Source organism: Musca vetustissima, unplaced genomic scaffold (assembly GCF_032173495.1).
Source record: "Musca vetustissima isolate MV318-11 ecotype Yass unplaced genomic scaffold, APGP_CSIRO_Mvet_v1 utg1892, whole genome shotgun sequence".
Lineage (NCBI taxonomy): Eukaryota > Metazoa > Arthropoda > Insecta > Diptera > Muscidae > Musca > Musca vetustissima.
In genome coordinates this window covers 97,587-116,088 of record NW_026882990.1, presented here as the reverse complement: position 1 = coordinate 116,088, position 18,502 = coordinate 97,587, and the positions used below count along the sequence as shown (strand labels likewise).

At 34.6% G+C, this 18,502-nt stretch overlaps 3 protein-coding genes across 3 annotated transcripts; 1 reads left to right on the top strand and 2 right to left on the bottom strand.

Annotated features, from left to right (window-relative positions):
• Window positions 1-2,696: 2,696 nt before the first annotated feature.
• LOC133329704 (sarcoplasmic reticulum histidine-rich calcium-binding protein-like) lies at window positions 2,697-4,995 on the bottom strand. Its single transcript, XM_061538171.1, has 2 exons — window positions 3,006-4,995; window positions 2,697-2,896 (listed from the first exon to the last, which is right to left on the bottom strand). Exons 1-2 carry the CDS (start codon window positions 4,993-4,995, stop codon window positions 2,697-2,699), a joined length of 2,190 nt encoding a protein of 729 aa, XP_061394155.1.
• A 4,707-nt stretch (window positions 4,996-9,702) lies between these two features.
• LOC133329703 (adult-specific cuticular protein ACP-20-like) lies at window positions 9,703-10,333 on the bottom strand. Its single transcript, XM_061538170.1, has 2 exons — window positions 9,931-10,333; window positions 9,703-9,866 (listed from the first exon to the last, which is right to left on the bottom strand). Exons 1-2 carry the CDS (start codon window positions 10,331-10,333, stop codon window positions 9,703-9,705), a joined length of 567 nt encoding a protein of 188 aa, XP_061394154.1.
• A 3,452-nt stretch (window positions 10,334-13,785) lies between these two features.
• On the top strand, window positions 13,786-14,481 carry LOC133329702 (probable zinc transporter protein DDB_G0282067). The gene is made up of 2 exons (XM_061538169.1): window positions 13,786-14,194; window positions 14,264-14,481. The coding sequence occupies exons 1-2, from the start codon at window positions 13,786-13,788 to the stop codon at window positions 14,479-14,481; spliced, it is 627 nt and encodes a 208-aa protein (XP_061394153.1).
• The last annotated feature ends 4,021 nt before the right edge of the window (window positions 14,482-18,502 follow it).

Below are 18,502 nucleotides of genomic sequence, written 5' to 3'. Positions count from 1 at the left end.
CCGATTTTTACGAAACATGACAAATATCACTCTGACAAACATCACTTGCTCAATTCAGTACGTTATGCCAAATTTCGTGCAAATCGAAAGATATATAGGCACTTTGGTGCACCATTTACATGAAATCGGACGAAACTATATATGGGAGCCATATCTAAATCTGAACCGATTTTAACTTAACTTCGCAGACATCATTCTAGGCCCAATTTAGTACGTTGTACGAAATTTCGTACAAATGGACAGATATATAGGGTCTTTAGTGCACCATTTACCTTAAATCGGACGAAACTATATATGGGAGCTATATCTAAATCTGGACCGATTTTCTCGAAACCTTGCAGAGATCACTCTAGGCTCAATTCAGTACGTCATGCCAAATTTCGTGTAAATCGAAAGATGTTTAAGAACTTTGGTGCACCATTTACCTTAAATCGGACGAAAATATATATGGGAGCTATATCTAAATCTGAACAGATTTTCAAGAAACTTGGCACACATCATTCTAGGCCTTATTCAGTACGCTGTGCAAAATTTCGTGCAAATCGAATGTTTTTTAGGGACTTTGGTGCACCAGTAGATGCCGAGGAATCTGTGTTCCGAAACATGTTAGGGTCGTGCCTCAATCGGAATAAATGACATTCGTTTCATATAATATTTACAAAGTTTCAACATTTTTAGCCTTTGTGGGGGAGATACTAGAAGAAGTTTAATGATAAGTCCCCTCTTCCAACAATGTATAGACATGGTTAAAATATTGGGTTGTGCAAAATTTGGTTTGAATCGGATGCTCTGTTCGCATGATATTATAATATGCATTTCAGGACAATTGTAACCATTTTTTGGGGGAGGTACCAGAAGGATTGGACCGATTTTCTTAATTTTGGAACATAATTTCAGTTTGAAAGAAATGTTACGATGTGCTAAGTTTGATCAAGTCGGACTTTGCATTAGTCTAATTCTTTATTTATGAATATTGACCATTTTCACCATTGTGGGGGAAGTATCAGAGGGAATGGACCAATGGGTCCCATCTTCTGACTTGAACTAGGCTTGGGGGAGATAATAGGTCGTGCAAAGTTTAGTTCAAATGGGATAGTCCATTCTCATTCAAATGCGATAGTCCATTCTCATGATATTTTAAATATAATTTTCAGCAAAATGTTGTGGTGGCAAAATAAGGTGTGGGCCGATATTCCCCATCTTCAAACTTAGTCTGAGGTTGGAAGCTGGTATAATAAAACAGTTTTTTTATTAGCATTCGAATTTCATTTATTTAACCCCGAGAAACCCTTGTATTTATGTGCTTTGTGTAAATGCTTGATATGACTGTGGGATAGGCATAGAGTTTGTATAAGAAAGTGGATTTGAAAATCCATACTAAATGGTAACAAATGTAGTAATTTATGGATTACTTTTGTTAATACAACAAATTATGTGGTTGTGAATAGTCATTGTTTATACCCTTCACCACACTGTGGTACAGGGTGTCATGTCTGTGTGCATATGTTTGTAACAGGCAAAAATAATCGATGGTTCCTTTTGAAAATATGCATATAATAACTTTCTGAGTCGATTTATGCATGTCCACCTGTCCGTCCGTCCGTCCATGTATTTTTGTAAAAAAAGTACAGGTCGCATTTATGATGCGATTTGGATGAAATTTGGTATAGGTCACTAATTATATAACCCTATTTTGGGAAAAATCGATTCAGATTTAGATATAGCTTATGATTTGCCCGAAATTTGGCATAGCGAAATGGATTAGATCTAGAATGATGTGTGTTAAGTTTCCTGAAAATCGGTTCAGATTTAGATATAGCTCCCATATATATTTTCGTCTGATTTAAGGTAAATGGTGTATAAAAGTCACTATATATCTTTCGATTTGCACGAAATTTGATATAGCGTATTTAATTAAGTCTAGAATAGTGCACGTTAAGTTTCGTGAAAATCGGTTTGGATTTACATATAGCTCCTATATAAATTTTCGTCCGATTTAATGTAAATGGTGTACCAAAGTCCCTATACATATTTCGATTTGCACAAAATTTGGCATAGTGTACTGAAATGAGTCTGGAGTGATGGGTGTAAAGTTTCCTAAAATCAGTTCAGATTTATATATAGCTCCATAGTTAGTCCGATTGCCACACAATTTTGTACAATGAACTGTAGTTAATATAAGTTAAACTTCTTACTGAAATCGGTTCAGATTTTGATATAGCTTATACATATATATTTTCGACACAAATTTTGACACAAATTTTGCACAACGTACTAAAGTTTTGAAATGTGAAAAGTTTTGGAATCGGTTCAGATTTGGATAGAGATTCTATATATATTTTCTCCCGGTTTTAGGTAATTTTGTCCCATTGTAAGAAGCAGAATTTGACGTCTGTTAGCATTCATCTGTTGAATATACCCAAAGTGGTGAAGGGTATCATATAGTCGGCCCCGCCCGACTTTACTACTTCCCTTACTGGTTTTTTATTGGTTTTTTCGAACAGGTCCATGTTTTTCATAAATGCTTTATTCTTTAATAATATATTTTAATATTTAAAAATTATTTCGTACTTATATGCTAATTTTCATTTTAAATGGTTTTAAATTTAAATATTTAGTTTTTAATTCTTCTTATTCATCCCATTTATCTATTTATCCTTAGTGTGCCCATTGTAGTCATCATTATAGCTATTTAATTAGTGACCCTTAACAACTACAAAACTGCTTGCTTTCCCATGACCATGGAAATCATTATGTCCTTCATGATGACTATATTCCTTGTGATCGTGTTGGGCATGACCAATTTGATGTACGGTGGCCTCAAAGCCACTCTTCTCGTCGGCGGTGTATTTTACAATACGAGTTGTGCCATCGGCTTCTTTCAGGGAGTAGCTGCCTAGAAATTATAAAAAAATAAATACAAAATTATCAAATTATTTAATTAAACGAAAAAATTAACAGTAATTGTAAAATTATAATTTTGGATTATAAATTTTCTTTATTACCCTTCACTTTATCACCATCTCGGGACTCCCATTGTTCTTTAATATCGCCTGTTTTGGTATCCTTGACACCATATTCGAATTCGTATTTAGGATGGCTGTGGTAGTCAACAGAGTGATCATGATGATCATCGTGACTGTGCTTAGTATGTCCGTGATGTTCGGTAAGATGACCAAGTTGTTCGTATCCATACTGTTTGCTGTGTTCGGTATCATGGACATGACTTTCTACATGATAATCATGGTGATTATGATGACCATCGTGTTTGGATTCATGTTTGGTGACAACAGCATAACTGGTAGCTTTTCCATGTTCCTTGTGTTTATTATGACTTTCCACATAATAATCATGTTGATGATGTTCTTTATCACCATGATGACCATAATGATCATCATATTTGTCTTCGTGTTTGGTTACAATGGCAAAACTGCTAGCTTTTCCATGATTATTATCATTTTCAGAGTGGTGACCATGTCCATGACTTTCTGAATGATAATTATGTTTATCATGATCATGGTGTCCATAATGACCGTCATGCTTGCTTTCGTGTTTAGTAACAGTAGTGTAGCTGGTAGCTTTTCCATGGTGTTCCTCATGTTGTACAGCATTATGACTATATCCATGGCCTTCAGCATGATAATTGTGTCCATCATTACCATGATGTTCATTATGACCATCATGCTTGCTTTCGTGATTAGTAACAGTAGGGTAGCTGGTAGCTTTTCCATGATGTCCCTCGTGCTCTTCGGCGTGATAACCATGATGTCCGTAATGATCATCGTGCTTGTCATCGTATTTAGTAACAGTAGCATAACTGGTAGCCTTTCCAACGCGTCCTTCGTGATGATCATTGCCATGTCTTTCAACATGATAATTATGTCCATCATCTCCGTGATGTCCATAATCACCATCATGTTTGCTTTCGTGTTTGGTTACAACTGCAAAACTGGTAGCTTTTCCATGTCCTTCCTTATGGCTTTCGCCATTATCATTATGTTCGTTTTTATATCCTTTAACTCCTTGATGTCCATAATGGTCATCATGCTTGGTTTCGTGTTTAGTAACAGTAGCGTAGCTAGTAGCTTTTCCATTATGTTCCTCTTTTTCAACGTGGTGATCATGACCATGACTTCCGGAATGATAATTGTTTCCATAATGACCATCATGCTTGTTTTCGTGTTTAGTAACAGTGGCGTAGCTGGTAGTTTTTCCATGGTGTTCCTCGTGTTGTTCAGCCTTATGACCATATCCATGGCCTTCAGCATGATAATTATGTCCATCATCACCCTGATGTTCATAATGACCATCATGTTTGCTTTCATGTTTAGTAACAGTAGCATAGCTGGTAGCTTTTCCATGATCTTCCTCGTGTTGTTCAGCTTTATGACCATATCCATGACTTTCTGAATGATGTCCATAATGATCACCATGCTTAGCTTCGTGTTTTGTAACGGTAGAATAACTGGAAGTCTTTCCATGATGTCCTTCATGGTGGTCATATCCATGACTTTCAGCATGATAACTATGACCATCATTACCATGGTGCTCATTATGATCATCATGCTTGCTTTCGTGTTTGGTTACAACAGCAAAACTAGTAGCCTTTTCATGATGTCCTTCGTGGTGGCCATGACCATGACTTTCTGCATGATAATCATGTCCATCATCACCATGATGCTCATGCTTGTCGTCGTATTTAGTAACACTGGCAAAACTGGTGGCCTTTCCATGATGTGCCTCGTGTTGGTTATATCCTTTATGGTCAGCATAATGGCCTTGATTTTCCTTGTGGTAATTGTGTTTATGTTCCAAAACATCGTGATGTCCTTTATGATGATCAAGTTTACTTTCATGTTTGGTTACAACTGAATAACTAATAGTCTTTCCATGAGTTTCATGTCCCAATCCAATATCCTGATGAGGAAGTGGCACTGCCGTGGCCAAGACCGCAAACGTGGCCCCAATTGCAAATAAGGAAATAATAAAACGCATTGTGTCCAATTCGTTCTTAGTCAGTACTTGAGTGATCTAGTAAGTTCGATGGTAAATTGATACTGATACATCAAAACTCACAGCTTATTTTATATATAAATCATTCACAATACTTTTCCAGTTAAAATTCTGCAATTTTTCGATTCTGCAATTTTTGTAGCAACCTATCTATATTGGCAAATAAACCCAATTTTATGACCAATTTAGGGCACATTAACGGTCAGTTAATAGATAAGTTTGTTCACAGCTGCCACGAAAAGCGAAAGGCACAGCAAATACGAGTTTGTCTGTGAAATATTTTATTACGTTTGTGCTAATATTAAACTACTTCGCATAATATTCGCATTCCGGCTATTGTGTGCTAACTGTTTTAGTTGTTCAGAATAACATTTTTATTACATTATGGTATGTTTTTAAATGAAATAGAATTTATTCAAAAACCAAACCATTTGAAATGCAGTTTATTGTTACAAATAAAGTCATTTTTAATCATTATAAATTTTTGTTTATATATTCATTATAGAACAATTTAATATCAAGATTTTTTTAGAATGTCGTTCTTTAAAAGATTGTGTGTTTGTTCCAGGCAGTGTTGCCAAAACTTTGTTGATAAAAAATGCTAGATTTTGTTTAAAAAAGTGCTAGAAAGTTCTAAAATATTTTAAAAAGTGCCAAATAAAAGTGCAAAACTTTATAAGAGAAATTAGAAGAATTGACTTTAAGGGGAACATCCCCCCACCCCCATTCCCGATTTAAAATGTTCAAGATTTTCAATGGGCTGGTAAATCAATAACAAAGCTTATTAAGGTTTTTAACTGTTGAAGATTTAAAGAAAAAGAAAAATAATTTACAAAATGTTTTTGTTATGTTTGTCGTTGTCGTATTAACTAGGATTATTAGATTCGCTCAAAAATCAACAAAATGTCTGCAGCTTTTGCAGCTTTCGCCTAACCAAGTTAAAAAAATAAGGAAGATCTTGACCGATTGGATTTATCCTAGTTCATATGATAGCTATACACACAGGGAAATGTCCCAAAATTTGGAATCGATGGAATTATTAGTTTTTGAGTTATCGTTTCCGCCATTTGCAAAAACGCTGTTTGGTGAAAAATGCGTTCAAAGTTTGAGAAGCCCTCTTGCCGTCACTTGATGCTAGCACAATAAATCGGCTATATCTTCAAGAGTTGTTGAGATTTTCACTTGAAATTTCATAGGGACATTCTTGAATTAGTGTAGATTCGAATTAAATCAAAATACAAAATTATTTTTTTTACCGAGAATGGGGTGTCCGAGATATTTTGTATTCTCATTAGGTAAAAATGTCCCTACCCAAAATTATCATGTGGGTCAATGTTTCGAGGTAGGCCCTAGAGAACGGCATTTTGGGGTCGTCGAGCAAGTTTTTCATGAAATTTGACTATAATTTGAAACTTTTGATTTTAATGGTATGTCAAATTTTCCCATTAAAAAGTATTAATATCGATTTTTGTAGGGTTTCTAGAATGGCATATATACAGAAAATTGTCAAGGCACATGGTACTCATATTAAAGTACTGCTCTACCTTCTTTAATTGGAAAGTTTTAGACGCATTACCTGTGTTCTCGTAGGCTAGGATATATTTATGCGGACAAGTTTTTATATAGGTCTATGTTCGGACATATTCTCCATATAAAGGTTCTATCCTATTTGTGTGCTTTAAGAATTAGAGCCGTTTCCCGACGAAGTGTAGGTCCATCTTTTGACATAACCCCATTATAAAGTGGGACGCGACCCATTTTCGGTACTCCGAAATGGCTATAATTTGGCATTCGAGATTCCCGATGAATAAAGAACTCCTTTTTCCTTTCCGATTTAGGTTCATGATTTTTACATTTTTCATTTTAACTAATAAGCAGTAGGACGTCACCGGAAATGCCGTCACTACGAATAGGAAATGCCGATTGAAGAATGTGAACATGATTTAAAAAATATTGTATTATTCCTTTTTATGGATCCGCTGCGAAAAATCAAACCCATGCCTATTTTTTGTATACGTTTCAATGTCATACATATTCACACCTAATCCTAGATTATAAAAAATATTATCAAGTGTAAACTTAGGATCTGTTTAGATTTTCAATTATAGGGATGTCAGGCTCGCAAATGATAAATATTGTAGGTTGTATTGAAGAAAGTCCGTCACTACAAGTAAAATCTGCTCAAAAAAGGGACGTTCTGGTGTGATGTCAAATAACCGAACCTTCACACGGTTGAAATTAATTCGCAGATGCTATTTCGCAACAATATTCGACATTTCCTTTTTATTGCGACTTCGATTATGTAGCTCACCTCGAAAGATAACTAAATAACAACGAACAAGCCTGTTTAAACCGAGTTACATTATACCAAATAAAGTACCATTAAATACTTCTCCTACTACGAATCTTCAAAGGTACCCAGATAACTCCAGATATTTTTTCTTCAAAATCTTAAATTTTAGTTTAAAACTTCAATATTTCTTTTAATAAATACATAACTAAACACTACACACCCATTCTAATCGCAAAACAAACCTAGTCCTCTACTAATTTTGGTACCATTCGTACTCTTGTAGTACTTTTTCCAGAGCTAATTCCAAATTTCATGATTCGAGCTATATAGGTTCACACAAATCTTAATTTTACCAAGCTGAATTTTTGAGGTTTATGTCTTTTTAGGGCGAAGGATCATTCATGTAAATGTTTGTATTAATTTCTCTTTCGAGATGAAATGATCGGAGTTGCAATGAAAAGGGAAGCCAGATAATGCCAAATGCCCGAACTTTGACACGGTTGAATTTAATTCGTCGATGCAATTTCGCAACAATATTCGACATAAATACAACTTATCAAGTAACGACATTTATAAGCCACATTGCCTAATATGCCTGATGTGCCGCATAACCAATAGCGAAACGCGTCGCATAATGGTGGTAATGTAGTAACTCTCTGGCTTTCCTTTTCATTGCAACTCCGATCATGTAGCTCATCTTGAAAAAGAAATACATTAATTTTACCAAGTTTAGTACACTTTAATATAAATCCAATTCCAGTCCGAACGCTTCATTCAAATATAATTGTACCATTTAGAACACGTTAGTATGAATTTCCAAAACTTCGTACATAGCCCAATCCTATACCCCAACAGTGTTCCTAAGTTAAAGTTTCAAGATTCCAACTCTATCGGTTCACTGAAATCAAAATTTGGTACCATTTAGTACACATTAGTACCAATTTCCAAAACTTCTTGCATATCCCAATCCTGCACCCAAACCGTGATTCTAACACCAAATTTTAGGATTATAGAGCTTTAATCCTGAAATTTGCAGTTAGGGTCACTATTTGGGTGATTCACACAAATTTCAAATTGTACAAAATCTAGTATACATTAGTACGAATTTTCAAAACTATCTATGCCATACATGCAATGGAAATCTTAATTCCCGATTTCAGGATGCCAGCTTTATCTGTTCACCCAAATTCACTTTTGTTATCACTTAGTACACATTAGTACAATTTTCCAAAACTAATTGCATATCCCAATCCTACACCCCAACAGCGACCCTGACTCCAAATTTCAGGATTCCAGCTCTATCGTATCACACAGAATTCAAATTGAATTAGTACACATTATTTCGAATTTCCGAAAGTTCTACACCCCAACAGTAATCCTAACTTTAAATTTCAAGATTCCAGCCTTATCGGTTCACCCAAATCCAAAGTGGGTACCATTTAGAACACATTAGTATGTATTTCCTAAACTTCGAACATAGCCCAATTCTACACCCCAACAGTGATCCTAACTCCAAATTTCAGGATTCAAATTGTACCATTTACAAATTTCTAAAACTACCTACATATTGCTACACTCCGACTATAATGTTAATTTCAAATTTCTGGCTTCCAGATCCATCTGTTTCTCCAAATTCAAATTGTAGAAAATTTAGACCAGTATACTACTTTTCGCATACATGGGTATACGCATTCAAAACCTCCTCCTTATATCGACCCTACTTATCAAATTTCAAGATGTTTACTTCATTCGTCTCGTCTGGGCGATGAATTGCTGTCAGTCAGTCAATTACTTTACTATTGTATTAGTATAGATTTCTAATACAGCCTCCTTATAATACAGCCACTTAACCAAATTTCAAGATGTTATCTTTATGGCTACTCCAAATTCAATCAATCATCTCAGACAATAATTTTCGTACAACTGCGTACCTCACACCTATACACCAAAAGTGATTCCTAAATAAATTTTAAGATTTCAGCTTTATTCTATTATTTGTGAAGTAATTCTTGTTCCATTCATCCAATAAATGTGCTGATCCTCATATCATTTACAAATTTCGGTGTAGTTATGGGATCACTTTCCATAATCCCCTCCTCCAGCAAATTCTACATAAAATTTCCAAATGGTTATCTCTATTCGTGTGTATTTAGAGTCTACATTTCCCCTATGGCTTTGAAACAGAAAAATAGAAATTTAGTTGCTACAAAGTGTTCAATTTATTTTCTTTATATGTACAATGTTTGAATTTGTTTTCGTTACGAACTCGTGTGTCCGTTTTTTTTTTTTTATTATTTCTTTTTTTAATATTATGAATTTTTCTGTTATAAAAAGTATCAGTTCATGTCCAAAAGGGTTCTACATTCCGTTTCCATTGATATACTGATGTCTCACAATTAATAATGTTTACCATGATATCCGTGGCCGTGGTGACTTTCTTCCTTATAATCATGATGGGCATGACCAATTTTGTGAACAGTAGCCTCGAAGCCCGACTTCTTATCAGACGAATAGTTTACAACACGGGTTGTGCCATCAGCCTCCTTGAGAGAATAGCTGCCTATAAATACACACAAATATGTCATTATTTTTTTTAATATTTATAAAAAATTGTTAAGACTTACCCTTAACCTTATCACCATCACGGGATTCCCATTGCTCCTTCACATCACCAGTCTTTGAGTCCTTGACACCATATTCGAAATCATATTTAGGATGGCTGTGATAATCATGGCCATCATCATCACCGCCATGATGGCCCTTGCCATAATATTCTTCGTGATCACCGCCATGTCCACCATGTTGACTGTAGCCATGATATTCGGAATGATCATCGTATCCATGACTGCCACTATCACCATGGCCTCCATGACCTCCACTACCATGTTCAGTTTCATGTTTCGTTACAATGGCGTAACTTGTAGCCTTGCCATGACCACCATCGTCGCCATGATATTTGTGTGGTTTGGCTTCAATTAGGCAAACACCAACAACCAAAATAGTAATTAAGGATATTATGGAACGCATTTTTTTGTAATTTTTTAGTTTTCTTTTTCTTCTTTTGTTGTTGATCTCAAAGGTCCAATGGTGAACTGATACTGTATCTGCAATTTTCTTGCACATTTATACTTTAAACACAAACTAAACGTTTTGATTAAGAATTCGTTTTTGGTACTTTCTAATTAGCTGGTGTATAATTGTTGAAATATTAAATTGCAAATGTTTTGTTGTTGTTAGTAGTGTGCATAAAACAAGGTCATTACCAATAGTATTGAAGGTTAACATAGTAACTACACTTGCATACCTTTCACTCGAATTTAAGTGCTGTAGATAGATAGTGTAGATAAACATAAAATCTATGTGGTTTGTTTATTTTTTTTTTCTTTCAGAAAATAGTAGAGTAAACATTAAATTTTTGCATGCATATACATGGTTATATGCTACTATATAGGCATAAATTCGATATATCTTTCGTATCTAATTCCTAACCTATTATAATAGTATTTGAGGGTATTTTAATGTTCATGAACATCAGTATAGTAAAAACAAAATTCAGACAATGTCCTCGCGACGATATAGAAAATATGTATGAACTTGTGAAGATTTTAATTAAAACTATAGGGTCTATTTGGTAAAGTGGGTGCAATTTTGTTCCATTGGGACAAATTTTGCATATTTGGTCCGTCCGTCAGTTGAAATCACGATAGAGCTCGCAGAATTTAAGATAGAGCTTTGCTACTATTTCCAGGATATTTGGGATATATTGTTCCACTATTTTTTATACCCTTCAGCACACTGTGGTACAGGGTATTATGTCCTTGTGCATATGTTTGTAACAGGCAAAAGCAAACGAGGTAGACACATCGACGCCTCCGAACCATAGTATGCTAAGTCGACTTAGCATGTTTTAAAGTTATTTACGTTTTTAGATACTACGGTCCTTAAATTAAATTCACTGAAATTTTGGTAATCATCGGCCAATCCAAACCAAAGTTATAAGCAAAAATGTACTTAGCATGGCACGTACGATTAAAGAAACTTCCATACCTTGAAAGCTTCTACTGAAAAACTCACTTTTTAGACTTAGCATACTATGGTTCGGAGGCGTCGACATGGTTCCTTTTGAGAATATGCATAGAATCACTTTCTAAGTCGATTTATGCATGTCCGTCCGTCCGTCTGTAGATGTTAAATTGTAAACAAAGTGCAGGTTGCATTTATGATGCGATTTGGATGAAATTTGGCACAAGTCACTTATTTGGCCCAAGGCCGAACCCTATTGATAGCTCCCATATATATTTTCGTCCGATTTAAGGTAAATGGGGCACCAAAGTCCCTATATATCTTTCGATTTGCACAAAATTTGGCATAACGTACTGAATTGAGCCTAGAATGACGTCTGCCAAGTTTCGTGAAAATCGGTTCAGATTTAGATATAGCTCTCATATATAGTTTTGTCCGATTTAAGGTAAATGATTCACCAAAGTCACTATATATCCTTTTATTTGCACGAAATTTGGGATAGGGTACTGTATTAGGTCCAAAATGATGTGTGCTAAGTTTCGTGAAAATCGGTTCAGATTTAGATATAGCTTCCATATATATTTTCGGCCGGCCGATTTATGGTAAATGGAGCTCAAAGTCACTATATATCTTTCGATTCGCATACATATCTTTCGATTCGAAATTTGGCATAGGGTACTGAATTAGATCGACAATGATGTGTGCTAATTTTCGTGAAAATCGGTCCAGATTTAGATATAACTCCCACATGAACTGTGAACTAATGACACAACGTTTGGCCGACCGGCACACAATTTTGTACAATGTACTGAAGTTACTATAACCTTTCGTGTGTCAAGTTTTTTTTTTAATCGGTTCAGATTTATATATAGCTCTTATATATACTTTCGTCCGATTTAAAGTAAATTGTGCACTAAATACCCATAGCTAGGCCGATTGACACAACGTACTGAAATTAATATAAATTAATCTCTGCAAGTTCCATTGAAATCGGTTCGGAATAAGATATAGCATAGCTTACATAGATATATCATAGCTTAGCACGGCTTATAAATAATCAATAGGTGCCTGATTGATATTACATTTTAAACAGTTTCTTTTAAATCTATTTACAAAATTTAGAATAGGTTGCAGAATGGCATGTGAACTTAAATATAGATAAAGATCGCATATTTAAGTTCGGATACATATGTATAAGTGGTGAAGGGTATCATGTAGTCGGCTCCGTCCGACCTTACTACTTTCCTTACTGGTTGGTTCTAATTAATTATTAGGGGTTCTCAATGAGCAGAGTATCTCTTTAGCAAAAAATGTAAATATTATCCCAAGTTTCGTGGTAGTCTTTCAATATAACAGCATCACTCAATGTTCGGTATTTTGAAGTATTTTAAAGGTTGGAGCCGTATTTTCCCATTTTAGTGGCTGTAATTTGGGATATTGGAGGATAAAATTTTTTTTTACGAAAAATATAGGTCTAGCCATATTTTCGGTAGTACGAAGTTGTCAACCGAATATCGGTTACCACGTGAAGAAAAAAAATCGAAATTTTTTAAATATCCTCCATTTAATTGTAAAAATATGTGTGCATGAGTTTTAGTTTTGAACAGTGGTAAAGGGTACCTCATATTAAGGTTCCGCCCCATTTTCGAATTTTTTTAAGGTTTTAATCCCAATTTCAAACCGCGGAAACAGTGTTTTGACATTTATGTTCTTCGAGGGCGAAAATCGTATTTCCAATAAATGTTAAGTTTGTAGTCACATAATAGTCTAACATAATTTTCAGGAAAAATTTACCCTAATTTTTCAATCCAAGTGTCAGAATTACATACAAATATACAGTCGAATTAAATGCTTGTATGAAATAGGAGTTCGAATAAAAACATGAGATTTTTATAGGATTATAAACAAGAGACTATTATTTTTTTAATATTGTTTACAGGACTCATTAGATTCGTTTTCAGTTTGACCATATTTTTTTTAATTTAACACTAGAACGCCGAAGGCGGTCATTTTGACCGCTTTCCAATTTCAAGTACAAAAGCAACTGTGCATTTAATGACACTTTTTTTAAAAATTTGGTGAATTTTTTATAATAAACGTAATTCTATGAGGTACAAAAAGTCACCATATTTAAAAAAAGTGGCATTAAATGCACAGTTGCTTTTGTACTTGAAATTGGAAAGCGGTCAAAATGACGGCCTTCGGCGTTCTAGTGTTAAAGATCGTAAGAATATTTTAATTCAAGTGAAAGGGAAATTAAGTCATAGTTTAATTGAGGTAATTTCCAGCATTGACTAAATAGATTTTCTTAAATAATACGAGTAATAATTAACATGCTGCATAATAACCATTACCGTTTAGAGCGGAAGAGTATAAAAACGAATAACAACTCTTAAGATCAGTATCAGTTGAACTTTATCTTTTGGAGTCCACAGCTCACATCAAAGAAAAACAAAATGCGTACATTTATATCCGTCGTTACTCTAGTGGTTATTGGTGTTATCATCATTGAGGCAGCGCCCCACAAACATCATGATGAAGGACATGGTAAGGCTACCAGTTATGCTGTGGTAACTAAACATGAAAGCTCACACAAAGGAGGAAGTCATGGAGATGATGGCTCCCATCATGGAGGAAGTTACGGCGATCATGGCTCCCACAAGGGAGGAAGTCACGGATATTATGGACATGGCCATAATGATGGAGGACATCACGGTCATGCTCATGGCAAGGGAGATGATCATGGCGATGATGACCATGATTATCATAGTCATCCAAAATATGATTTCGGATATGGTGTTAAGGATTCCAAAACTGGTGACGTCAAAGATCAATGGGAATCCAGAGATGGTGATAAAGTTAAGGGTAAGTTGAAATATATTTCATGACTATTTAAATAAACAATAATAAAAAAATATTTTTGTATATTTGTAGGCAGTTATTCTCTCAAGGAGTCTGATGGCACAACCCGTGTTGTAAGTTATTCTTCGGATAAGAAATCTGGTTTTGAAGCTAGTGTACACAAAATCGGTCAGGCCCATCATGATTCCAAGGAAGAAAATCATCATGGACAAAGCCATGGTGGACACGGTGATTACAAACATTCTGGTCATGGAAAAGCCAGCAGTTATGTATCGGTTAAGAATCATTAAATGAAATTGGATGACAGTTATCTTGACTTCCGGAAATTGAAATTAAATCAGTATTACGATCGATTAATAGAAATTTCTTAAACTATTAAAATATTTGAAATTAAAAACAAGTAAATAAAAAATAATTTAATAGCATGAATTCCGAATTTCCGGTTATCCTGAATATCCTACATCTTAATGTGGTACATAATAGTATATATGGGCATATGTTTGTAAAATACAAAGGAGATACAGGTGGTGATATATGACAATTTCTCTATTACAAAAATTAAGTTAGTGTAAGAAGTTTGAGAGAAAAATCATGTCTGTAAAATATCGATGTTAAAATTATAAATATTTGTCCAGTTTTCAGTGTAGGCATATTTAAACCCCTAAAATTTTGTATATTGGGGACTTTGGACACGTCTATCCATATAATTGGCTGTTTGGTACGTTGGGTTCTAAGATAGCCATTGTTACAATCCTAAAAAAAATAGCATACATCACAAAAAAATCCAAATAAAATATTAATTTTCGACAATGTATTAAAATTTAACTCAGCCGACTTAAAAAAGATTTCTAGGCGCGTCGGTTGTTTGCGCAGCTCATCCCATCTGATTCGTGGACTTCCCCTTTTGCGTGAACCATCAGTTGGTTCGCTTTTAGGCACCTTTCGAGCTGGGGCTCGAATGTCGATGTCCGAGAGTAGATGGTACAGCTCATGTTTCATTCGACAGCGATATTCACCGTCGACGCAGATCGGCCCATATATCTTGCAGAGAATTTTTCTTTCAAACACACCAAGAGCTGCATAATCTGCAGGCGCAAGTACCCATGCTTCAGGATCTTGTAGAGTGTGAGCTTGGCTTGGTGAGAGGTGGCCTTGTTCTTGAATTGCTTACTCAGACCATAGTAGCACCTATTGCCCAACACTATTCTTCAATATACAATACCGAAAACTGTATGGCAAAAATAATTCAGGTATGCAACTATGCAATGCGTCGTCAGCGCCATCTATTGAGGGACATGATTCAGTATTCAAGCCAAATCTTCGATGTTAAAAATATTCGGTTAAAACCTTAATAATAACAAATGAAAAAGCGTTAAGTTCGGCCGGGCCGAACTTTGGATACCCTCCACCATAGATATACTGACAGGTACTTGAAATAAAAATATAGGGAACATGCCAAAAAATGTACATACGCCGACATTTCTACAAACCCATTATGGTTCCAAATTCTGAGACTTATTATTTCTTTCAATATTAGTTCAAGTTCGAACATGGGGGATATCGGTCCACTCCACAGGGGCTAGGTCTAAATGCGGCTTACAGTTCATATATATGAACATAAATAAAGTTAATTATCGAACCTTATGTTCTATTTTTTTTTTGGTATATTCCGCAGATAAAATGATTACAACAGAGTCTTAGAACCAAATCCAAACACGGAACAAATCTATAACTACTTTAATATAAAAAAGGGGGTTATATGGAGACGACCCTAAAAAGGGGGTGAATATTAAAAATTTTTGGTGGGGGATTTCTTACCATATACGACTACAAAGTACCAAATTGCAGCGAATTCGGTTGAAAAGCGCGCTCAAGAACCCCAAAATACTGAAAATGGGGGGTACCCTTATATGGTGGATATCCGAAAAAATTGATCTATATTTATATTTTTTTATGAAGAGATTGGTACCTATTAAGAACTCAAAATACTAAATTACAGCCAATTCGGTGGAAAAATACGATCAAAACCCCCAAAATACTGAATATTTGGAGGTACCGTTATATGGGGGCTACCAGAAAAGGTGGACCTATATTTATAATTTTTTTTTTTTTTTTTTTTTTGAGACACTTAGTAGCCAATAAGAACCCAATGTACCAAATTTCAGCGTATTCGGTTGAAAAAACGGACCGATATACCCCATCTTCGAACTTGACCTGCCTGCAGACAAAAGACAAACCTATGCAAAATTTCAGCACCCTATCTCAATTCCTTCAGAAGATAACGTGATTAGAACAGACGGACGGACGGACATGGCTAGATCGTCTTAGAATTTTACCCTGAAATGAATATTTCGATGAGTTATAGCCTAGACAGACGACAGCCTTAATTTGCATTAACAGCCTTAACACTAGATTGCCGAGAGCAGTCATTTTGACGGTTTTTAAATTTCAAGTATAAAAACAAGTGTGTATATTATGACTCAGCTTTTTAAAATTTGGTGACTTTTTCTACCACATAGAACTACGTTTATTAATCATAGTAGCTGCTTCCTCCCCTCTTTCATTCCCCGTATTCACATGTGCTATACCTAAATAGCCTAAAAGCGGTCATTTTGACCTTTTTGAAATATTAAATAATCAAACTACTTTTATTACTGTATAAAGTAAATTTCTTATATGACCAGATCGGTACAACAACATCGAAACCCGTTTGCTACTCTAGAAACACATACGAACACACAAATCGGGAAAAATTAATTTTATATTTCCAGTCGATTTCACTCTTAGAGTAAAGTCTTCCTCTTTTTTCGAACGTTTTGTCCGCGCTCTTATTTTTCAAAAGGGGAAACCCGAGAGCCCTACCACCGAAAACAAATAATAACAACGTTTTGTATGATTGTAAATAATGTAACAAATATTAAAAAAATAGTTTAAAAAATTTTCTTTACACAATAAAAAATTTTTCAGAATGAAGTCATTTTGACCGATTTTAGGCAATATAGGTATATACAAAATTCCCGTCTTTCTAGTGTTAATTCAAATTAACTTGTACATTATCCTCATTTTTATGTGTTGTTAATGCACAAAATCAAACTGAATTTATACTGAATTAGGCAATTTCAATATGGCAATGCTGTCGAAAATTAATTGTTTCTTGTCAAATTTATTTATATTTATGAAAATAAAAATAAGAAATGAAGACAAGTTTCAATAATTTTTTGAATTGGGAGCTGCTTTCCTAAGATCATAGTTGCTATTCCTTCCTTTATGCCAAGTATCTATTTCCTAAAGATGTAATCCCGAAAAATATCGAAACAAATGTAAAAAAATTCATACTACACACAGACAAACAATTGTTTTGAAGCAAAAAACTGTTTCGTAAATGCAGAAACTCTCGTCTGTCAGAGGTAAATATTAATTCAATTTAAGAACTTTTTAATTCAAATTAAGGCTGTCGTCTATCTATGGTATTACAAACGGAATGACAAAATTAATATATCCTCCATACTATGGTGGAGGGTATACAAAAATGGTGTGGGATCTTTATATGGATGCTATATCAAAACTTTGACATATAAAGACAATTTTCTGCAAAAAGATCCAATAATCCAAAACGCCAAATTACAGTCAATACAACGAGAAAATGTGTAAAAAACCATCAAAATTCTCACAACGGTGCCCTACACTTATAAGAACGCTGTGTCAAAACGCGGACCTATATTTATAATTATTTATGTATGCCAGACTTCATGAATCATTTATACCCAATTACAGTTCCATCGGTGAGAAAATGATGCTGAAGCCTTCAAAATACCGAAAATGGGTCAGTATCGTTATAGGGAAGCTATTTCAAAACGTGAACCTATATTGAAAATTTTTCGTAGAAAGATTTGAGAGCCATGAGAACACGAAAATAAAATTAAATGAAAATACCGGAAATGTTGGCCAATATTGATAATTTATTGTAAGGAGATATTCTGGTCAATGAAAATCCCTAATATCCAATAAGAACCAATTCTGTTGGAAAAAGGATATCAAATACTTCAAAATATCGAATATTAGGGGGTACTGATGTATGGGGACTACACTAAAATCAAATATAGATAATTTTTAGTAGCAGCATTTTCGACACAGTGAGAACGAAAGATACCAAATAGGTTGAAAACGTCCCCAAAAGCCTAAAAATATCGAATATTGGGGAGTATCGTTATATGAGGGCTACCTAAATGAGAATCCCTAATATCAGTAATAGGGATTCTCATTGGCTAGTTGATCATTTAACCAAAAAAAATCTGAGAATTTTTTTCTACA